The sequence below is a fragment of the Nerophis ophidion genome, linkage group LG26, assembly GCF_033978795.1.
Source record: "Nerophis ophidion isolate RoL-2023_Sa linkage group LG26, RoL_Noph_v1.0, whole genome shotgun sequence".
NCBI classification, from domain to species: Eukaryota; Metazoa; Chordata; class Actinopteri; order Syngnathiformes; family Syngnathidae; genus Nerophis; species Nerophis ophidion.
Window position 1 is genome coordinate 10,287,419 of NC_084636.1, and position 25,183 is coordinate 10,312,601.

General features: G+C 40.1%; 1 protein-coding gene across 5 annotated transcripts in view; it reads left to right on the top strand.

Moving 5' to 3' along the window:
• The window catches only part of dab1a (DAB adaptor protein 1a), a 708,809-nt gene that overhangs the window by 655,491 nt on the left and 28,135 nt on the right, over positions 1 to 25,183 (top strand). For 4 of the 5 annotated variants that reach the window (XM_061888190.1, XM_061888192.1, XM_061888191.1 and 1 more), the window contains 3 exons: positions 13,418 to 13,570; positions 19,149 to 19,211; positions 19,285 to 19,381. In XM_061888190.1, coding sequence (XP_061744174.1) covers positions 13,418 to 13,570; positions 19,149 to 19,211; positions 19,285 to 19,381 — 313 coding nt within the window. The remainder of the gene's footprint in view (positions 1 to 13,417; positions 13,571 to 19,148; positions 19,212 to 19,284; positions 19,382 to 25,183) is intronic. The other variant, XM_061888195.1, reaches the window with a different exon arrangement.

The window sequence follows — 25,183 nt, forward strand, 5'->3', positions numbered from 1 at the left end:
TTTTTATATCTTTTTTTCCAAATAGTTCAAGAAAGACCACTAAAAATGAGCAATATTTTGCACAGTTATACAATTTAATAAATCAGAAACTGATGACGTAGTGCTGTATTTTACTTCTTTATCTCTTTTTTTCAAACAAAAATGCTTTGCTCTGATTAGGGGGTACTTGAATTAAAAAAATGTTCACAGGGGGTACATCACCGAAAAAAGGTTGAGAACCATTGGTGATAGACAGACCAATAAATAGTCAGACATCCAGGCATATGGTAACCGGACTCTCGCCAGATCCTTGTAGTTCGCTGAGCTCCACACAGGGATCTGGGATCGAGGGCAATGCAAACTCCTTCAAGATAGCAAAAAATAACAAACCAGTCAGGATCGCCGGGCGGGATTTGATGTAGCGCCGAAGCGATTCTTTGATTCAAACAACAACGGCGGCACACAGCAAGGCGTCGTATCCTGACGTTGATTCTGCTATTGTAACTGTTTTGTCGAGTCTATCGAATATTAATTCTTTAAATTAATTACTTATTTTCGCTCTGTCATTATCCAATCTGTCTGCTGTTTTGTTTTGGATTTCCCAGCGTTGCTCTAATCAGTGTCACGGGTTTATTTTGATATGAGTGTTGAAGTAGCACTTAGGGGTGTAACGGTACACAAAAATTTCGTTTTGGTTCGTACCTTGGTGTAGAGGTCACGGTTCGGTTCATTTTCGGTACAGTAAGAAAACAACAAAATATAAATTTTTGGGTTATTTATTTACCAAATTTGTAAACAATGGCATATACACACAGGGTCCATTGCCAGGGTTAATGTGGTCAACATATATAAAATAAAAACTAAATAAGATAAGGCTCAGAATGGTTTCTTAACAAAATCTTTCTACATATTAAGTTGTTTTTTTAATTGATTGATTGAGACTGGCTAACTTGGTAGTAAGAGGATATATAGGCTTATTGTTTTTCCACCATAGAAGTGGGTCAAAATCTAGTTTTGATGCAATACAGCGACCCCGAACAGGACAAGCGGTAGAACATGGATGGATGGATGGTCTTAAATGTGCTGCTATAAAAACATTTGTTATTGCTTTAGCCCTGCCTGGCTAGCTGAGAAGAGGCTGCTTGAATGCGGTGTTTGCACCACGGTCCTCTTTCTCTTCCTTAAAGCGAGGTTGACTTGAGGGTGGTGCCACTTCAAAGGGGTTAACATGTTTGACGTGTTGGCAGAAGCATACCCTACTGCTGCTGAACAATGTCGGCAAACCTCCGTCCGCGAAGCCGAAGTGATCCCAAAGGTGAGATGTTAACGAGGCAGGAGGGTCTTCCAGCTCTGGCTTTTGCATGTTGTCCTTGCCCAGTCGCTGCTAGCCTGCCGTGTGTTGTACCTCGCTCTGCATTGTTTACACAACGTATGGTGGGCTACTTAATATGTCTGTGTGGAAACTCGTCCGGTACACCTCCGAACCGAACCAAACCCCCCGTACCGAAACGGTTCAATACAAATACACGTACTGTAACACCCATAGTAGCACGTTATTCAAGATAAGTACAAGTGGTTCATCCAATCACATACAATTATTTTTTTTCCAGGCACCGCCTCCTATTGAGAAGTCCCAGATCCTTGTGTGGAGCTCAGCGAACTACAAGGATCTGGCGAGAGTCAGGTTAGGCATATGGATGGAAAGATGCATAATCAGGCGGATGGCCTGATAGTCTGAAGGATGAAGGAACCGTTGTTTAATTCTTGCCTAATCCTGCAAACTAACAAACATATCCACGAAAAACTGCGATCAAACAATAGCAGTCGACGGACAAATGGAACAGACAATTGGATAGCTGGGCTTAGGGATGGACTGACACCTAATCGGAAGTACAGACAGGTTGTCGGAAGGATTGGCAGTCCGGCCAGAGAGTTTGAAGAACGAATGGATGGGTGCCTCTGCAGTTTTACAATCAAACAAAAGAATAGTAACAGGCCCCTTGATACGAGGACGGATGTATCGCTTGACAGATGGACCTGCGGATGGTCGGTCAGTTGTGTAGTGCTATTAACCAACAGAAAAAAACTAACGGAAAGATAGACGAACTAATCAACGGATGGACAGTCCCGTAGTTTTTACCTGCTAATTAACTGTCAAACCAACAAGAGATCAATCAAAACGATACCCTTCCGCAGATGCAGTACAGTTGTAGAATCCTTTAAACACACTGTTCAATCAGCCATGATGGTGTCAGTCAAAGCTGAACATCATTATCTTTGCAAAGGCTACATTTTTGTACTGGATCTCATTACATTGTGCAGATGGTCATAATGTCAAAGCTGGTGGTTATACGTCCCTGCATACAGTGTATTTTAAGAACATGTGACTCATAGTTCTGAATTTCCATCCGAAACGTACAACCTCAATCTGCTCGTGTTAAAAATCCCAGTTAGTGTATGTACCGTGTGTTTATATGTGTGTGTCTCTGTGTGTGTGTGGTATATCTTTTAGTTATTGGCTTCCCGCTGCCGGCAGTTATAATGAAAGATGACCTTGGCTACTGTCAGGCTGCAGCGGCTGTAACTCCACTGCTCTTTATCTGCCCATAAAGATGCGGCTTATATTGCTGGTGGATTTAATCTGCTAAAATCTCCCAAGTCGTAATAAGCGGCCTGCTCTCCCGCAGACGTATGAACGTGTGTGTGTGTGTGTGTGTGTGTGCTTGTAAGAGTTTATGTGTGCATAAAGGGTTTCAACGCTCCGTCCCTTGTTGATACCTGGAGCACAGCCTTCTCAGTCTATTCACTTTTTGTATTTGTGTGTGTGTGTGTGTGTGTGTGTGTGTGTGTGTGTGTGTGTGTGTGTGTGTGTGTGTGTGTGTGTGTGTGTGTGTGGTCTTAAATGACTAAATTGGACTGGGCCAAGTCAACAACACAGGCTCTGTGAATTTTTGGTTAGCTCAGAATTAGTCTTGCATTTACTCCTTTGGCCATCTTATCCAGAGCTTTGGTAAGAAGCTTACGGGCACCCTAGTACATATTTCTACGTGTTCGGCCTTACCCTTCCTGCGGCACATGCTGTCATGTTGGCAGGTGTCTGTAAGTAAGCGAATCCGATTTTTTTTTTTTTTTTTTTTTGCTGTTGTTGTGTCCTCCTGGTAGGTCAGGGAGAAATCATAGTCAAATAAATGGTGTAGGCTTGGAAATATCCTGTGTTGTGGTCTGATTACCCAGGGAATAGCCTAAACGCAGTTAAAATCTTGTATAAATAAATTACGGCGTTAATGCTATGACAATCCACTCAGCTACCTATACAGTCAAGAAAATAAGTATTTGAACACCCTGCTATTTTGCAAGTTCTCCCACTTAGAAATCGGGGTCTGTAATGTTCACAGTATGTGCATGTCCATTGTATGAGAGACCACCTAAAACGAAAAATCCAGAAATCACAATCTTTGATTTTTTAACAATTTATTTGTGTGATACAGCTGAAAATAAGTATTTGAACACCTGTCTATCAGCTAGAATTCTGACCCTCAAAGACCTGTTAGTCCGCCTTTAAAAGTCCTCCTCCACTCCACTGTATTATCCTGAATAAGATGCACCTGTGTGAGGTCGTTAGCTTCATAAAGACACCTGTCCACCCCATACAATCAGTAAGACCCAAACATTCAGCATGGCTAAGAGCAAAGAGCTGTCCAAAGACACCAGAGACAAAATTGTACAACTCCACAAGGATGGAAAGGGCTCTGGAGAAATTACTAAACAGCTTGGTGAAAAAAGGTCCACTGTTGGAGCAATCATTACAAAATGGAAGAAGCTAAACATGACGGTCAATCTCAATCGGAGTGGAGCCCCATGCAAGATATCACCTCGTGGGGTCTCAATGATGCTAAGAAAGGTGTGGAATCAGCCCAGGACTACACGGCAGGACTTGGTCAATGACCTGAAAAGAGCTAGGACCACTGTTTCCATGGTCACTGTTGGTAATACACTAAGACGTCATGGTTTGAAATCATGCATGGCACGGAAGGTTGCCCTGCTTAAACCAGCACATGTTAAGCCCGTCTTAGGTTTGCCAAAGACCATTTGGATGATTCAGAGGAGTCATGGGAGAAAGTTTTGTGGACAGGTGAGACCAAAATTGATCCTTTTGGTCATAATTCCAATATGCGTGTTTGGAGGAAGAAGAATGATGCGTACCATCCCAAGAACACCATCCCTACTGTGAAGCATGGGGGTGGTAGCATCATGCTTTGGGGGTGTTTTTCTGCTCATGGGACAGGACGACTGTACTGTATTAAGGAGAGGATGACTGCAGCCATGTATTGTGAGATTTTGGCCAAAAACCTCCTTCCCTCAGTCAGATCATTGAAGATGAGTCGTGGCTGGATCTTCCAACATGACAATGACCCAAAGCACACAGCCAGGAAAACCAAGAAGTGGCTTCGTAAGAACCATATCAAGGTTCTGGAGTGGCCTAGCCAGTTTCCAGACCTAAATCCAATTAAAAATCTTTGGACGGAGCTGAAAGTCTGTGTTACTCAGCGACAGCCCAGAAACCTGACTGATCTAGAGAAGATCTGTGTGGAGGAGTGGGCCAAAATCCCTCCTACAGTCTTTGCAAACCTGGTGAAGAACTACAGGAAACGCTTGACCTCTGTAATTGCAAATAAAGGCTACTCTACCAAATATTGATGTTGGTGTTCAAATACTTATTTTCAGCTTCATCACACATATAAATTGTTAAAAAATCATAGATTGGGATTTCTTGATTTTTCTTTTTAAGTTATCTCTCATACAGTGGACATGCACCTACTGTGAAAATGTCAGACCCCTCCATGATTTTTAAGTGGGAGAACTTGCAAAATAGCAGGGTGTTCAAATACTTATTTTCTTCACTGTATGTACTAAACCCAAAACCAGTGAAGTTGGCACCTTGTGTAAATCTTAAATGGAAAGAGAATACAATGATTTGCAAATCCTTTTCAACCTATATTCAACCTATATACACTGCAGAGACAAGATACTTAGTGTTCAAACTCAAAGATGTTGTTGTTTTTGCAAGTATTAGCTCATTTGGAATTTGATGCATGCAACATGTTTTAAAAAAGCTGGCACAAGTGGCAAAAACGACTGAGAAAGTTAAAGAATGCTCATCAAACACTTACAGTGGGGCAAAAAAAGTATTTAGTCAGCCACCGATTGTGCAAGTTCTCCCACTTAAAATGATGACGGAGGTCTGTAATTTTCATCATAGGTACACTTCAACTGTGAGAGACAGAATGTGAAAAAAAATTTAGGAATTCACATTGTAGGAATTTTAAATAATTTATTTGTAAATTATGGTGGAAAATAAGTATTTGGTCACTTCAAACAAGGAAGATCTCTGGCTCTCACGGACCTGTAACTTCTTCTTTAAGAATGTATTCTGTCCTCCACTCGTTACCTGTATTAATGGCACTTGTTGGAACTCGTTATTTGTATAAAAGACACCTGTCCACAGCCTCAAACAGTCAGACTCCAAACTCCACTATGGCCAAGACCAAAGAGCTGTCGAAGGACACCAGCAAAAGAATTGTAGACCTGCACCAGACTGGGAAGAGTGAATCTACAATAGGCAAGCAGCTTGGTGTGAAAAAATCAACTGTGGGAGCAATTATCAGAAAATGGAAGACATAGAAGACCACTGATAATCTCCCTCGATCTGGGGCTCCACGCAAGCTCTCATCCCGTGGGGTCAAAATGATCATGAGAATGGTGATCAAAAATCCCAGAACCACACTGGGGGACCTGGTGAATGACCTGCAGAGAGCTGGGACCAAAGTAACAAAAATTACCATCAGTAACGCACTACGCCGAAAGGGAATCAAATCCTGCAGTGCCAGACGTGTCCCCTTGCTTAAGCTAGTGCATGTCCAGGCCCGTCTGAAGTTTGCCAGAGAGCACATGGATGATACAGCAGAGGATTGGGAGAATGTCATGTGGTCAGATGAAACCAAAATAGAACTTTTTGATATAAACTCAACTTGTCGTGTTTGGAAGAAGAAGAATACTGAGTTGCATCCCAAGAACACCATGCCTACTATGAAGCATGGGGGTGGAAACATCATGCTTTGGGGCTGTTTTTCTGCTAAGGGGACAGGACGATTGATCTGTGTTAAGGAAAGAATGAATGGGGCCATGTATCGTGAGATTTTGACCCAAAACCTCCTTCATCAGTGAGAGCTTTGAAGATGAAACGTGGCTGGGTCTTCCAGCATGACAATGATCCCAAACACACCGCCCGGGAAACGAAGGAGTGGCTCCGTAAGAAGCATTTGAAAGTCCTAAAGTGGCTTAGCCAGTCTCCAGACCTCAACCCCATAGAAAATCTGTGGAGGGAGTTGAAAGTCCATCAATGCTCTCGAGAAGATCTGCATGGAGGAATGGCCCAAAATACCAGCTACTGTGTGTGCAAACCTGGTAAAGACCTATAATAATCGTTTGACCTATGTTATTACCAACAAAGGTTATATTACAAAGTATTGAGGTGAATTTTTGTTATTGACCAAGTACTTATTTTCCACCATAATTTACAAATGAATTCTTTAAAATTCCTACAATGTTAATTCTTGGATTTTTTTTTCACATTCTGTCTCTCACAGTTGAAGTGTACCTATGATGAAAATTAAAGACCTCTGTCATCATTTTAAGTGGGAGAACTTGCACAATCGGTGGCTGACTAAATACTTTTTTGCCCCACTGTATATGTCATTTTAGTGACATCATGCACAAAAATGAACTCATAGCTTGTTTTAACGTCTCTGACAATCTTTGCACTTTGTGTTTTGGAATTTTTTACATGAATGTTTTTGCCACTGCTTAATAACTGTTTAAAAAAGACAGTTTTGGTCAATTGACTTAGATGTGATTTCCCTCTGCATGAAAGTTTAAAATGAGCATATGTTAATGCAGTATGAACAAGAATTTTTTGATATAGACACATTGAACCATCATACTGCTGTGATTATATGCATGAAGTGTTCATTCAAGGCTAAGGCAAAATATCGAGATATATATTGTGTATCGTGACATGGCCTAAAAATATCGAGATATTAATATAAGGCCATAATCGTCCAGCCCTACTTGGAACACAGAACTGAATAACAGTTATTACCTGGTTGAAGCAGTAAAGGTGTCATGCTTCAGATTCCTGTGCACTGTGAGTGAATAACCCGCTGAGTAAATTGCAAAATAAACAACAAGAACTCCCATGGCGTTTTAACAATGTCGAAATAATGCACTTTGCAATTGGATGTGTTCTGCCTGGTCGCCCCGTGCTGCCGCTGTGGTGCTTTTAACGTTTTTTTGTGGGGTTTGGAGGGGGTTGATTACCTGCAGAGTAGCTCTGGAGTGGATTTAGCCTTTATTCCGTCAGCACGGCGCTGGATTGATGGCGGATGGCGTCTTTTAAAGCACATCATTGCAACTTTCCCAAGGAAATGATAGCGCCCCGGTCTCGAGCCTGACCCGGCGTACCGCGCAGTCCCTCCTGTTATTTACTGCGTCACCATCTTAAACAGGGGAAGGATCGATAAAACACACACACACACTCGCCAGCCTGTTCCAATCTACCGAGCCCTTGACCCCGCACCCAATGGGAATGGTGAATCAACACCGCTTTGCAACCTTCGCGGTCGTTTTCACCGACAACTCCGGCCGATTATTATCTTCGCGCGCCGGGTGTGAGTCGACGTCAGCGTGCGCGCGTGTGTTTGCTGTTGTGATCAGTCACTCAGCAGGGGCTCGGCAAGATGGCATTAATTATAGAGGCTGCATTAATTACTTGAGGGAACACGTGCGCAGGTAATTACAGTTTCCCCGTTGGAGATGGCTAATTGATAAGCCGGCGGACGCATGAGGACAAAGGATTGAATGCAGGGGAATACTGGACCACACCACAGACATGATAATGACGGTCACGGAGACGCTAGCATGTGGCGTTTAGATATTATTTTGGTGTAGTAATTAGAAATCTATTCAGATACGTAGCACAAATTAGTGAGCTAAGTATCGAGCAGTGTAGCATTTAGGGTCTTATCTTGCCATCTCTTCCACCATTTAGCGCTAAGCATTTTATCTCACTCAATGAGTGCCGCGATCCGTGGTCCGGATCATGTTTTGTATTTTTTGTTCATTTTGATCAATTTGGGCAATGCGATTGAAAGGTTGTTGTATCCAGATTGGTCTCCCAAAGCTTTGGTAATAAAATATCAAAATAAGCAACTCTGCCTGGGATTCATTTATAACCAGCTTATGTGTCATCGAACCAACCTGGGAGGTGACCGGCAGAAGACCGGGTCCAACACAACAATTGGACCCTGTTTGTGCACCTCTGGGTTTGATTCAGTTGCCATGGTTGCTTATTGTGTTCACCTGTCTCTGATCAGTGTTTGCCCGCTCACCTGCTTCCCTAGCACTAATCAGAGGCATTATTTAAGCCCGCCTTTGCCGGTCAGTCGGCCTGGCCTCATTGTTTGCTTCATGCGACTTGTCTACGAAAGCTTTGACTTATCTCCTAGCCAATGCTAAGTGGTAGCCTTGTCTTTGTGAGTATTACTTGTCTCAAGTCCATGCTAAGTGATAGCGATAGCATGGACTTGTTTTCCGTTTTTTTGTACTCCTTTTGATTTTTTGAGAATTAAATCGTGTTTTTACCTGCACGCCATGTCCGGAGTGGTCCGTCTGCCTTTCGGGAGAATGAACCCCGTAGTAAGTTGTGAAAAAAAACCCCGTCGTGACATTGAGTTATCCTGCCCGCTTTGTAGCTATCCGACCAGCCATGTGACAATCCGCTGTCTTTCCAGTGGTGTAGCATTTGTCTATGTAGTCTGTCATTTAGCATTAAGCTATCTACCACACCGTTTAACGGTTATGTTAAGCTACAGAGGCTAAATCTCAGGCTCTGTAGCTTGGCTCCTATCTATCGTCCCCTTTGACGATAGAATCATTTAGACATGGTCTACAGGCTTGTACTGGTCGAAGTGTTGTATGCAAGCGACCAAAGACTTGGAACCGGCTTGATGAGATCCTCGGGATGCTGTATTTACTCTCCAACTTCAAAAATAAACTGAAATCTTACCTATTACCCACCTATTTCTAATGCCTCATGTGGGGTAGACTACTGCTGGGTTGTGCTTGGTTGAATGAATGAATGAATATATGTATGTATGCTTGCTTTACTACTCCTATTTTGTGTTGATCATAAAGCGTTTTTGTGCTTGCCACCATGATTCCGCATTCCATGCATATACTGTCCTCTTCTAGCTTATCTGGGGGACCCTTTCACTTACCACCAGCATTAAATGGATATTCATTACTGTTGTATTGTGAATAAACTTGAAATTTAACTTACGTAGCATCAAGCGATTGAGCCTGACATATGCAGCATTTAGCTACCCATATAGCCAAGGCACAATTAGCTTGATGTAGCATTTTGCTATTTATTTATCTACACAGCCTCTATCTGTCAATTTAGCTATGTAGCATTTAGCTATCCAACTAGCGATGTACCATTTAGGTCCGAGTAGTGTGATCTTAGTCTATTTTCTTTTCTTTTATGTATTTATTTATTTAAGTTAAATGATTCTTACATTAAACATCAAATGTGTGTTTTAACGACAGTGCAGCACTTTATGAAAATTACATAGTTTTTTTGAAATTATACGATATTAATGAAGGGGATTGGATTGGATTTTCCGTTGTGTAATATTTCAATTAATCAATCAAGGTTTATTTGTATAGCCCTAAATCACAAGTGTCTCAATGGGTTGCACAAGCCACAACGACATCCTCGGTTCAGATCCCACATAAGGGCAAGGAAAAACTCACAACCCAGTGGGATGTCAATGAGAATGACTATGAGAAACCTTAGAGAGTCCCGCAGATGTGGGTGACATGTGGTTGTGTAGAATTTGGCTATATAGTCTGTCATTTAGCATTAAACTATCTACCACACCATTTAGCAGTTAGCTAACGGTTATGTAGCATATGCAGAATTTAGCTACTCATATAACACAATTAGCTTGATATAGCATTTTGCTATCTATTTATCTACACAGCCTCTATTTGTCCATTTAGCTATGTAGCATTTAGCTATCCTTTTTGATTGATTGATTGATTAATTGAAACTTTTATTAGTAGATTGCACAGTTCAGTACATATTCCGTACAATTGACCACTAAATGGTAACACCCGAATAAGTTTTTCAACTTGTTCAGGTCGCGGTCCACGTTAATCAATTCATGGTACAAATATATACTATCAGCATAATACAGTCATCACACAAGTTAATCATCATAGTATAAACATTGAATTATTAACATTATTTACAATCCGGGGGGTGGGATGAGGAGCTTTGGTTGATATCAGCCATGTACCATTTAGGTTAGCATTGTGTGATCTCAGTCTATTTTATTTTATTTTTAAGTGAAATGTTTCTTACACTTGACATTAAATGTGTATTTTAACTGCGGTGCAGAACTTTCTGAAACGTTCGGTGTCTTTACATTAAACTATATTAATGAAGGGGATTGGACTAGATTTCCAGTTGTGTAGCATTTGGCTGTCGTCCGTCATTTAGCATTAAGCTATCAACATCGCAGTGTAGCATGTATCTATTGAATTATGTAGCACCATTTAGCACTTAGCTAACTGTTATCGGTTATTAATAACATTGAGGTATTAATCCTGCCATGCAACATTTACCTGTTTAAATATGTAGCGTCGCTAGCTAGCCCACCATATAGCACTTAGGCTACGGTTATGTATCATTGAGGGTTATGAATCATTAATCCCGCCATACAGCATTTAGCTACACAAGTAGCTTAATTATGCCATGTAGCATTTTGCCGTTTATTCATTCATTCAATATTTATCTTTTTAGTGAGCTATTTAGCTATCAAACAAGCATTATGACACACTGTCTTTTCAGCTGTGTAGCATTTGGCTGCCTATATAGTCTGTCACTTAGCATGAAGCCATCTACCCCGCCATGTACTCTAGCATGTATCTATTAGTTAGTGTAGCGTTGCCATCTACCCTACCATTTAGCACTTTGCTTATGGTTATTAATAGCATTGAACTATTCATCTCGCCCAGGGGTCGGCAACCCAAAATGTTGAAAGAGCCATATTGAACCAAAAATACAAAAACAAATCTGTCTGGAGCCACAAAAAATTAAAGCCATATTACATACAGATATGTCATGAGATATAAATTGAATTAAGAGGACTTAAAGGAAACTACATGAGCTCAAACATACCTAAAAATGAAGCATAATGATGCAACATGTACATATAGCTAGCCTAAATAGCATGTTAGCATCGATTAACTTGCAGTCATGCAAGGACCAAATATGTCTGATTAGCACTCCACACAAGTCAATAACATCAACAAAACTCACCTTGGTGCATTCAGACACGACGTTAAAAGTTTGGTGGACAAAATAAGACAGAAAAAAAAAGTGGCATAAAACACGTCCTAGAGTCGGAGAAAGTTGTACATGTAAAGACTACGGTGAGTTCAAGGACCGCCAGAATTAGTAGGACAAAACAGCGCTCGAATCAGTGAAGCATGTTTAATATAAACAGTGTGCTTTATAACAATTAGTTTGTGTCATGTTTGTCCTCCTACAGAAACCACATTAAAACTAAAAATTTATGTTTTTCCATTTTTCATACATTTTTGAAAAGGCTCCAGAGAGCCACTAGGGCGGCGCTAAAGAGCCGCCAGTTGTTGACCTCCGATCTAGCCCTACAGCCTTTATCTATTGAGTTAGCTATTTAGAATTAAGCTATTCAACCAGCCCTGTGACATTTAGCTGTTCTTCCAGTTATGTAGTGTTTTGCCTATGCTATCTACCCCGTCACGTAGCATTAATCTATTCAATTATGTAGCATAAACCATTTAGCACTTAGCTAACAATTGATATTTATGTAGCTCATGTAGCTATCCAGCTTGTGGAGATAACCAGCAGTAACTCCTGCTACTGCTACACACGATCCTTGACAGATCCGGGTCAGGGTCCAGTGGCATGGAGTCCAAGACGACTGGGGACCCTTTTCAGCTGCAGCCTTCTCCCGCCTTTGTGGTAGTTCTTAAATCTACTCTCTTCCGCCTGCCCTGACGTTGCGGTCTTCACTGTATCCCTGGCTAGGGGGCAGTCAGGTCCTAGGCCTTTGCCAAGGGCCACCTGGGGTAACAGTAGTAAAGGGGTTAACCTCCTAGTGCCCCGAACCCTAACCCGGGACATTAATATTAATAATATGACTCCTTTAATGCACCCTATACTCCGGTGTGCCTTATATATGAAATACACTCGAAAATAGACTATTCATGGGCCCGTCTGATTTGTCACAAAAGATAATTTTTTTAGACGGCTACTAGCCACATTTTATGTCCCAAATTGCAAACAAATTCAGACATAATACATTTTTGGAGTCGTCGGTGAGGTTATAGCGCGTTCGTTGTATCACTCTGCGCAAATTCACGGCTAGTTTATCGTCTGCAGTAGCTATTGCTGGTTGCTACACACGATCCTTGACAGATCCGGGTCAGGGTCGGGTGGCATGGAGTCCAAGACGACCGGGGACCCTTTTCTGCTGCAGCCTTCCCCCGCCATTGTGGAAGTTCTTAAATCTACTGTCTTCCGCCTGCTCCGACGTCAAGGTCTTCACCGTATCCCTGGCTAGGGGGCAGTCAGGTCCTAGGACTTTGCCAAGGGCCACCTGGGGTAACAGTAGTAAAGGGGTTAACCTTCTAGTGCCCCAAAACCCCATGCCCAGGACATTAATATTAATAATATGACTCCTTTAATGCGCCCTGTACTCTGGTGCGCCTTATATATGAAATAAGCTCGAAAATAGACCATTCATCGGCCCGGCTGATTTGTTACAGAAGATGAATTTTTTAGACGGCTACTAACCACATTTTATGTCCCAAATTGCAAACAAATTCAGACATAATACATTTTTGGAGTCGTCGGTGTGGTTATAGGGCGTTCGTTGTATCAGTCCGCGCTAATTTACGGCTAGTTTATCGTCTGCTGTTTATGGTAGCAACAAAAAAAATACCAATAAAGCATTGTTTTATTCCTTTAATGTTTAAATATTATTAAAAGAGCAGCGATGAAGATGTATCTCAGAGCCTCACGGTGGTAATTACCACAGTGGGGAGGATTTAGAGAAACACAGAAGGAGCTCAGGGCTGTAGTTTATACCGAAGGTAGGGATGATCTTTAAACCTCTTGAAATCTCCCGTGTGTTTATATGAGAGCACCTGGCGGGAGCAACACCTGCCCTCTTAAATCAGCCTCATGTGAGAGACTGCTAATATAGTTTGCACCCTCATCCTCATCCCACCCGCCATCGCTTTAACACTGAGGTTGTGATTGCAGAACGGGCATCCAAACACCCACCACCCCCACCAACATCATCATCACCATCATCTTCATAGTCATCTACAACCCCCGCAGCCGGGACTCGGTGAACATCCGGATCAGCATCACGAGGTCGATCTGATAGACTTAGGCCTGGATATGAATTCTCAGGTAAGGTTGTTGTCTTGGTGTTTCAAACTTCCCCAAACGACCTCGCCGGCCCCCGCTGTCATCTTCACCGCACTTTTTTTTTTCTGCCGGCGAACAACCCCTCCTCTGACTCTTGACCCCTTTATGAATAAAACATGCAACCTTACTGTTGGCATAGCAACCAAGAGTAGAATCGGAGTGGCACCACCTGCATAAGAGTTTTTAGGAGACAAATTATAGAAAAAGTGAGAAAGGAAGTCGTTTTAAAGGCCTACTGAAATGCGATTTTCTTATTTAAACGGGGATAGCAGGTCCATACTATGTGTCATACCTGATAATTTCGCGATATTGCCATATTTTTGCTGGAAGGATTTAGTAGAGAACATCGACAAAAAAGTTTGCAACTTTTGGTGCTGATAAAAAAGCCTTGCCTGTACCGGAAGTAGAAGACGATATGCGTGTGATGTCACGGGTTGTGGAGCTCCTCACATCTGAACATTGTTTACAATCATGGCCACCAACAGCGAGAGCGATTCGGACCGAGAAAGCGGCGATTTCCCCATCAATTTGAGCGAGGATGAAAGATTCGTGGATGAGGAAAGTTAGAGTGAAGGACTAGAGAGAAAAAAAAAAAGAAAGGACTAGAGGGCAGTGGGAGCGATTCAGATAGGGAAGATGCTGTGAGAGGCGCCGTGGCAGCCGTGGGGTGGCAGGACCACTCGGCCAGGCCCAACCGCAACAAGGGATAGAGCCAAACCGCTTTGAACCCGACGGTGACGGTCAAGAGGACGCTGCTGATATTGATGCTGGAGTAGCACACGACATATATCGCCTTTAGAATACAGAATGGTAAAAATGTTCACCGCGTACTTAGTGTGTGTGGTCCAATCCAACCGTGTTCGCTTGACATCTCTGTTCCATAGTAAAGCTTGACTGTCATCTTTCGGGAATGTAAACAATGAAACACCGGCTGTTTTTGTGTTGCCAAAGCCGGCCGCAATACACCGCTTCCCACCTACAGCTTTCTTCTATGATGTCTCCATTGTTCATTGAACAAATTGCAAAAGATTAACCAACACAGATGTCCAGAATACTGTGGAATTTTGCGATGAAAACAGACGACTTAACAGCTGGGCACAATGCTGGCACAAAATGTCCTCTTCAATCCAACAAAATTGCACTTTAGTAAGCTAACCTGGCCATATTGGCATGTGTTGCAATGTTAGATTTCATCATTGATATATAAACTATCAGACTGCGTGGTTGGTAGTAATGGGTTTCAGTAGGCCTTTAAATGATATGAATGACAAATACAGTCACAGTCAAAAGTTTACATACACTTTTGAAGGACATAATGTCATGGCTGTCTTGAGTTCAACCCCTGTTCTGTCCCTCTGTAATGTTTGTCTGATCTTGAATGGGATTGTGCTAAAAATTTTAATTTCCCTCAGGGATTAATAAAGTATTTCTGATTCCGACTGTAGCTGAGATAGGCGCCAGTGCCCCCCGCGACCCTAAAAGGGAATAAGCGGTAGGAAATGGATGGATGGATGATTCTGATTCTGAAAATGTGAACAAATCTGCTGGGTCAAAAGTATACATACAGCAATGTTTATATTTGGTTACGTGTCCCTTGGCAAGTTTCACTGCAATATTGCGCTTTTGGTAGCCGTCCACATGGACTTCACATTGACAAAGATAAGACCTTCTGCAGGAACGTTCTGTGGTCGGATGAAACAAAAATGGAGCTGTTTGGCCACAATACCCAGGAATATGTTTGGAGGAGAAAAGGTGAGGCCTTTAATCCCAGGAACACCATACCTACCATCAAGCATGGTGGTGGTAGTGTTATGCTCTGGGCCTGTTTTGCTTTTGATTGATTGATTGAGATTTGTATTAGTAGATTGCTCAGTACAGTACATATTCCGTACAATTGACCTTTAAATGGAACACCTAAATAAGTTTTTCAACTTGTTTAAGTCGGGGTCCAAGTTAATCAATTCATTGTAAAATGGAATGGAATCAATTGATGCTGCCAATGGAACTGGTGCTTTACAGAGCGTAAATGGGACAATGAAAAAGGAGGATTACCTCCAAATTCTTCAGGACAACCTAAAATCATCAGTTTGGAGATTTGGGTCTTGAGCGCAGGTGGGTGTTCCAACAGGACAATGACCCCGAACACACATCAAAATTGGTGAAGGTATGACTAAATCAGGCTAGAATTAAGATTTTAGAATAGCTTTCCCAAAATCCTGACTTAAACATGTGGACAAGGCTGAAGTCCATGTCAGAAAACCAACAAATTTAGCTGAACTGCACTCATTTTGTCAAGAGGGGTGGTCAAAAATTCAAGCAGAAGCTTGTGGATGGCTACCAAAAGTGTCTTATTGCAGTGAAACTTGCCAAGGGACATGTAAGCAAATATTAACATTGCTGTATTTATACTTTTTGACCCAGCAGATTTGCTCACATTTTCAGTAGAACCATAATAAATTCATAAAAGAACCAAACTTCATGACCCATAGGAGTTGTAGAAATTATTGGAAACTCAAGACAGCCATGACATTATGTTCTTTACAAGTGTATCTATGATACCATCTATGATTTTGCTGGACAATTTTGAGGAAACATGGTCGTTTTCAATTTTCTGAAACTGTCAAACTTTTTTCCGTTGATGGCCACATCAGTTATAGCTGCCCTCAAAGGGTTCCGAGTAACAGTAGTGAAGTGAAGTGAATTATATTTATATAGCGCATTTTCTCTAGTGACTCAAAGCGCTTTACATAGTGAAACCCAATATCAATTTTTTTTATAATTAAACCGGTGTGGGTATCACTGGGAGCAGGTGGATAAAGTGCCTTGCCCAAGGACACAACGGCAGTGACTAGGATGCAAAAGCGGGGATCGAACCTGCAACCCTCAGTAAACATACATTGCTTATTCACAGCGTTTCACTTTTTAAAAAATTGAATTAACTTATTTTGTCCTCAAAATTCTACCGACAATAACCCATAATGACAATATGAAAATGTATTTTTTTTAAATGTTGCAATTTTATTAAAAACTGATAAAGCAAATTAAATCACATTTACATATTTATTCACAGCCTTAGCTTTTGTTTATGCACCTTTGTCAGCAATTACGACTTTTTTAATACGATGCCACAAGCTTGGCACACCAATCAGTTTGTCGCCACTGTATTTTGGATGATATGCCACAATTTAATTTCTCTCACACGTTCCAATGCAGATTTAATTACCTGTCAAACAATGTTAACTCGCTTCAACAAGTTAGCAACTAACACTACTAGGAAGAATACATTATCGTCTCTAAATGAGATAATGAGGAAATGGTATTAGTTTATTTGCACCTTCAATTACATTGTTCTCCGGGGTTATCGTGATAATCTATCTTATTTTGTTGCTGCGCGATCTTCATCTTTTCCACGGCTGCAAGAGCCCATAACTCAGCATCGCAACTCTTCGTTCCTTTTTGTCTAAATCAGCATCCAGGACCATAAATGTAAAGCACCACGCACACTGATTCCATTTTCTGATAGATGTAATATATATATACATATATATATTTATATATATATATATATATATCAATCAATAATATATATATATATATCCATCCATCCATCCATTTTCTACCGCTTATTCCCTTTCGGGGTCGCGGGGGGCGCTGGCGCCTATCTCAGCTACAATCGGGCGGAAGGCAGGGTACACCCTGGACAAGTCGCCACCTCATCGCAGGGCCAACACAGATAGACAGACAACATTCACACTCACATTCACACACTAGGGCCAATTTAGTGTTGCCAATCAACCTATCCCCAGGTGCATGTCTTTGGAAGTGGGAGGAAGCCGGCGTACCCGGAGGGAACCCACGCATTCACGGGAGATGCAAACTCCACACAGAAAGATCCCGAGCCTGGATTTGAACCCAGGACTGCAGGAACTTCGTATTGTGAGGCAGACGCACTAACCCCTCTGCCACAGTGAAGCCATATATATACATATATATATATATATATATATATATATATATATATATATATATATATATATATATATATATATATATATATATATATATATATGTCTTTATTGGATTATCCAGAGAATAGTGCTCGATACCGTGGTAGAGCGCAATATGTAGGTGTGGGAAAAATCACAAGACTACTTCATCTCTACAGAACTGTTTCATGAGGGGTTCCCTCATCAGGAGAAAATCTCCTGATTGGGAACCCCTCATGAAACAGTTCTGTAGAGATGAAGTAGTCTTGTGATTTTTTCCCACACCTACATATATTATATATATCTATATATGTATAGATATATATAATTTATGTATGTATGTGTGTGTGTGTGTGTGTATATATTTATGTGTGTATGTATTTCTATACATATATATGTATGTATGCATATATATGTATGTGTGTGTATATATATATATATATATATATATATATATATATATATATATATATATATATATATATATATATATATATAACCTATAGTTCTTTTTAATAAATTCTAAATCAATACTTTTTTAATGGGTGCTAGTTGTATTGCTGACTACATTCCTCCATAAAAAACAAATAAAAAGCTATGAGAAATATACATATTATTTAAAAGAAAACTTTTTTTACTTAATAAAATGTCACCAAACATTTACTAAAGTGGCTGGACAGGACAGATTTTGAAAAAAATATCTATATTTATTTTTTTTAAGCGATTAAGAGTTGTTGCACACACACACACACACACACACACACACACACACCTATATATGTGTGTGTGTGTGTGTGTGTGTATATATATGAGTGTGTGTATATATATATATATGAGTGTGTGTATATATATATATATATATATATATATATATATATATATGGGTATGTGTATAAATGTGTGTGTAAATGTGTATATATACATATTTGTATATATCTATACAGGTGTGCAACTGTATATATATATATATATATATATATATATATATATATATATATATATATATGCTTTTACAGACTTGGGGTTTTTGTGTGAACACGGAGAGAGAGCAAAAAGATATTCTAAGAACATTCATTATCTCTGGATAAATTATCCGTATCCGCGATTTATGCAAATCTTGGACCGTGCATTCAAGGCCTTAAAATTCTTGTCCACTAAAAATAGTTTGCTTCGCTTCTCGCTGGCCTTGACATATTATTAAGGGATGTAGAATAGATTGAGATCAAATAGAACAGCTGGTGTCTTTTGATAGCGAGACCCTTAGCTGATGCTCCACAATAGGAGGACCTTAATGATGTACCACAGGGGGCTGCTGGTACATTTTGTTGTGGACTGATATCACTTTGGTAGGTATGTCATCATGATCATTTCATCTCATTTTGCCATCCCCTCTCTCATGCCTCCTTCCCCGTTGCCTCCGCAGTCGCCAAGGTAGGTTGCCACCTGCTCGTCGCACGCAGTGTGTCGTGCATGTCGGCATGCTGACCCGCTCCAGGCTGTTTATGACATCGCAGCATCAGCTGGACAATCCCGCCCGACTGACTTCAAGTGTGCGCTTTTTTTGTGATTCCCAGAACATCAACCAATTAGAGCTTTTCGGAGACATGTCGACGCCTCCTGACATAACCTCTCCGTCGGTGAGCCGCAGCCACGCTTTCGCAATTCAGGTCTGGCGTTGGACTATTAAGAGTGTTTACTCTCATTTTGCAGACCCCGGCCTCCCCTGCTAACACCCTTGATCCGTCGCTAAGCCTGCAGCCTCCCACGGAACTCTTTTCTCCCTTCAATCCTGCGTCCGTGCCCTCAGGTAAAAAAAAAAACTTATTTTTTTCCAACCGGTCGCACGACGGAGCATGTGCTGTCAGCCTCGTTTACCCCCAATGTCCAAAAACATGCATGTTAGCTTAATTGGACACACTTAAATTGCCTGTAATTGGACATCTGGCCACGTCAGATCAATTAGGAAAGCTTGGACGTACACTGCCTGCACTGCAAAAACCACATTACAAGAAAGCACAAAAAGTCCCATTTTAAGCAACCATTGCTTACCTTTTTACCTCAAAACAAAAATAACATTAATTAGCAATTTTTACACAACAAAAATAATTTTATATCACGAAAATATCTTTGGCCAATTCTTATAAAGCTGTTTGGCCAGAAATGTGTTATTTGTTATAATAAGAAGTAACCATTTCGTAACACTTTAGTATAGAATAGAATAGAGTTTTATTGCAGTGAACAGGTTCAAAGAACAACGAAATTGGAGGGAACATATTCACTAGAGATGTCCGATAATGTCTTTTTTGCTGATATTGTCCAACTCTTAATTACCGATACCGATACCAATACATACAGTGGTGGAATTAACACATTATTATGCTTAATTTTGTTGGACGCATTAAACAATGTAACAAGGTTTTCCAAAATAAATCAACTCAAGTTAGGGGACAAATGCCAACGTGGCACTGCCATAATTATCATTGAAGTTACAATGTGCATTATTTTTTTTAACATGCCTCAAAACAGCAGCTCGGAATTTGGGACATACTCTCCATGAGAGAGCATGAGGAGGTTAAGGCGGGGGAGCGGGGTTGAGGGACAGTTAGTGCTGCAATGGGTTCTGGGTATTTGTTCTGTTATGTTCATGTTGTGTTACGATGCGGATGTTCTCCCGAAACCCGAAATGTGTTTGTCATTCTTGTTTTGTGTGGGTTCACAGTGTGGCGCATATTTTTAACAATGTTAAAGTTGTTTATACGGCCACCCTCAGTGTGACCTGTATGGCTGTTGACCAAGTATGCACTTGTGTGTGTGAAAAGCCGTAGATATTATGTAATTGGGGCCGGCACGCAGAGGCAGTGCCTTTAAGGTTTATTGGCGCTCTATACTTATCCCTACGTCCGTGTGCACAGCGGCGTTTTAAAAAGTCATAGATTTTTCTTTTTGAAACCGATATTGATAATTTCGAAACAGATATCGATAATTTACGATATTGCATTTTAAAGCTTTTATCGGACTGCCGATATTATCGGACATCTCTAATATTCACCATTAATTAGTTTCTTATTAACATGCAAATTAGTAACATATTGGCTCTTAATGAGTCATTATTAAGTACTTATTAATACCTTATTCTGCATGGCCTTATTATACAACCAGTAAGCCATTAACTAAGAGTCTTCCCTTAATAAGGTTAGGGTTAGGGTACTTAGAATATGTTCCCTTAGTGTCCAAATAACTCAAAAGTCTTTGTTACTTAGAATATGCTAAAGTGTTACCAACTATTTAATTTAAATGAATTAATGAAAAAACGTATTTTGATGTTAATTTCCTAACATATTAAGAAATAAATCAATCGTATTCAAACAGTGAGCTATGAGTATTTAAATGGTGACTATTTATTTATTTGTAAGCGCTTGTGGTCGCAGGAACTTTTCAAAGCGAAATCCAACAGTCAAAGAAGAGCGACACCAGCAAATAAAAAAGCATGTAGTCAATCGATCACAGCATGAACAGCCCTTTGGTTGCAGAGGGAGAAAGCAGTGCCATTAAGTGGCCAACTGATGCGAAGACGCACATCATGGCTTTGAAAGACTTGGATGTACAAAAAATTATTTGTTTACGTAATTACTTCCTGAGGACTTAACTATTTTAATTATTTGACTAAAAAACATGTATCTTTGTGGTCTGCTAGATATTTACATTTACTTTAAGTTCGAAGGCTTCATTCCACACATAAAAATTATGTTTATTTTTGTGTTCTATTGTTTTGAAACACTTTTTCAAAGTGAAAAAAATTAACGTCCATTCACACGCTTGAGGTTGTGCTCAAGGAAAAAAAAGAAACCAAGGGAGACAAGATATTTGTAAAGTATGATGTACGGAAAAAGTAAACATCCCCACTGCAAATTATTTGCCAATTTTATCTCAGGAAATTCCCCCAATTTTAAGAGGTATTTACTTATCTTAAATTACATTTTGTCTATTTTAGTTTTTAAAAAATCGTATTTTGATAAATTGTTTTAATTTTCCCCACATGCAAAATCTGTTAAAATATTATGCAGCATCCTGAGGATGTTTAATCTAATAATTGCAAGTTTCAGAATTAAATATCTATTTTTGTCTTAAAAGTCCAACTAATTTCTAGATGTACAAATCTTAATTTCAGATGTTTTATCGAGTAAAATTAACTAGCTGCATTAACAGATAATTTCACAAGTTTTTAGTATTTTTACCCCAAAATCTGGTCTTTATGTCTTTATTTTTTTTTCTTTCTTTCTTTCTTTATGAACCAGTCTAACAAAATAATACACAACAATACAATAATAATACAATTCCAATTCCAAAACCAAACCCGACCCAGCAACATTCAGAATAGCAAATGAACAGAGTAATTGAGAGGTCACACAAACATGATAAAAAACAATCCAAAAGTAGTCAAACAAAAATAAAAATGAATAATAGGAACATCAGTATCTATATTAATACACTGCACAAAGTCAATGTTCAAAAACAAGAAAAAAAGTACAAAAGTTATTCGAACCAAGCAAAATTATTGTTGGTTTTTTTTAATTAAAAGAAAATTTGGCTTGTCAAGACTTTCCAAAACAAGTAATATTAAATGATAAATGGGTTGTACTTGTATAGCGCTTTTCTACCTTCAAGGTACTCAAAGCGCTTTGACACTACTTCCACATTTACCCATTCACACACACATTCAGACACTGATGGAGGGAGCTGCCATGCAAGGCGCCAACCAGCAACCATCAGGAGCAAGGGTGAAGTGTCTTGCTCAGGACACAACGGACGTGACGAGGTTGGTTCTAGGTGGGATTTGAACCAGTGTCCCTCGGGTTGCGCACGGTCACTCTCCCACTGCGCCACGCCGTCCCTCAATGAACCTAAAAATACCTTAAAATAAGTATATTATCTATAATAACAACTGTACTACTATATGAGTACGTATTTTCTATTGCTTCTGTGGTAGAAAAGTCATCATCCTGTTCGTGATGCCAATTTTATGCGGTTGAAAAGTCTGAATCTTAAACAGGAACAATAGACAATTTGTTACAGGAGTTTATTTACTCATAATCAGATAGTACAAAGTTGGGTTGAATCGATATGTTTACACAGACAATGTCTCCGGAGACGAAAGCAGGTGAACCCTCATGAAGGAATTAAGAAAGAGCGCACCCCAGGCTTGGTCTTCCCTTCTTATTTATACGCTCCCTGATGGCCTGATTGTAGCATAACAACTTATGTAACTGTCCAACGTTGAAATATCACCCACAACAGAACTAGCACTTGGTCAGGGTGACTTGACCTCTTATATCGTGTCCCTCCTAATGCATTCAGTTTAGAGATAACCCTAGGACAGAAATTTTCTACTACACTTCATTGAAAATAAAACAGCAAAGTCCTTTTGGCTCTCATCTGTCTTAATATGAGACACAATTGTGTCAAAGTCAGGATTTTTTTTCCATGCTTGAAATAAGCAATTATTACTTTAAAAAAAGTAGTTTTATACTTGTGAGTGTTGATGACACAGCTTTGCAACAGTTGATATTCTAGTTTCAAGCATGTTTTACTCAATATAGGTCATAAAATCTCAGCAACAAGCTGGAATATCTTACTGAGATCATTTAGGTCCAAAACTCTTAAAGGGGAACATTATCACCAGACCTATGTAAGCGTCAATATATACCTTGATGTTGCAGAAAAAAGACTATATATTTTTTTAACCGATTTCCGAACTCTAAATGGGTGAATTTTGGCGAATTAAACGCCTTTCTATTATTTGCTCTTGGGGCGATGACGTCAAAACGTCACGTCACCTAGGTAGTCAACGCCATTTTCTCAAACACATTACACGCAGCAAGTCAAATCAGCTCTGTTATTTTCCGTTTTTTCGACTGTTTTCCGGTACCTTGGAGACATCATGCCTCGTCGGTGTGTTGTCGGAGGGTGTAACAACACGATCAGGGACTGATTCAAGTTGATTTACGCGGAATGTGCATCGATTAGCACGGCATGCTAACCGATGCTAACATGCTATTTAGGCTAGCTGTATGTACATATTGCATCGTTATGCCTCATCTGTAGCTATATTTGCATCCAGCCTTTCCCTCCATCCACATTTAATGCCAAACTAACACTTACCAATCAACGGATTTAAGTTGCTCCAGTGTCAAGAGATGCGAAAGTCCCTTGTTTGGTCCGCACATTTTTACTGGCGATGCGACAACAGACATGGCACAGATATGAATGGATACCCTGCGACACTCTAAGCAGATGCATTTCCAGCGATAAAGTCAACAAAATCACAAAGTTCAGTTTTGTTTATGTTATTAACTTATCTGCTAATCAGACATATTTGGTCGCGGCATGACTGCCAGCTAATCGATACTAACATGCTATTTAGGTTAGCTGTATGTACATTCGTAGCTGTATTTGCATCCAGCGTTTTCCTCCACCTACATTTAATGCCAAACAAACACTTACCAATCAACAGATTTAAGTTGCTCAAGTGTCAATGCGAAAGTCCCGATTGTTTCGTCTGCACATTTTACCGGCAATGCTAAGGCAGATATGGCCGAATAGCGTCAATAGCTTCAGTTTCTTCTTCAATTTAGTTTTCGCTATCTGCCTCCACACTCCAACCATCCCTTTCAATACATGCGTAATCTGTTGAATCGCTTAAGCCGCTGAAATCCGAGTCTGAATCCAAGCTAATGTCGCTACATCTTGCTGTGCTACCAGCAAGGAAAATGGACGATGGCTTCGCAGATAGCGAAAATCAGGCACTTTAAAGCCTTTTTTCAGGATATTCCGGGATGGGTAAAATTTTGAAAAAAACGTAGAAAAATAAAATAAGCCACTGGGAACTGATTTTTATTGGTTTTAACCCTTCTGAAATTGTGATAATGTTCCCCTTTAACACAAGTAAAACAGTAACATAAAATCTGCTAAGTGAAAAAAATTATCTTAGCAGACAGAAAATAATCAAATATCACCTGTATTTGCGATATTTAATCTTACTTAGATATCAGTGTTTGCAGTGTAAGAATTCCAACATTGTAGTGATTAAAAAAAAAAAAACCTCATTTACATTATCATCACATCCATTTCTAAACAAATTAAATAAAAACATTATTGGCTTACACTTGCATCGCATCTCGTAACCTTGACAACACATCGTGTCCAATATTTTCCAAAAAGATAAAATATTCATTTTCTTTTCGTCTTTCATTTTGTCAGCTTTTTTTTTTGCAGTGCAAGGAAGCTTAAAATACGTACGCCGCTCCAAAGGGTTAACAATGATCAAAAAGCAGGTCATTTATGAAAGACAGCCGATAGGATGAGGAGCGAGTGGAAGTAAAAGGAACAGGATGTGATTAATAGAGAGGGCTGGAATAGAAATGAAATGTTGATGAGGAGAGGAGGTGGCGTCGGCTGTGTGTTGAATATAAAACGCGTCATTAGCTGGCTGACTCAGACGCGGCTGATTTACCCACCGAAGAAGTGGCGGCGACCTCTGGCCCGGCTGGTACTTCCCTGAGTGAGACACGGCCGCACACTTGTCCCCGCCCCTCTCTCGCTGAGGCGGAAT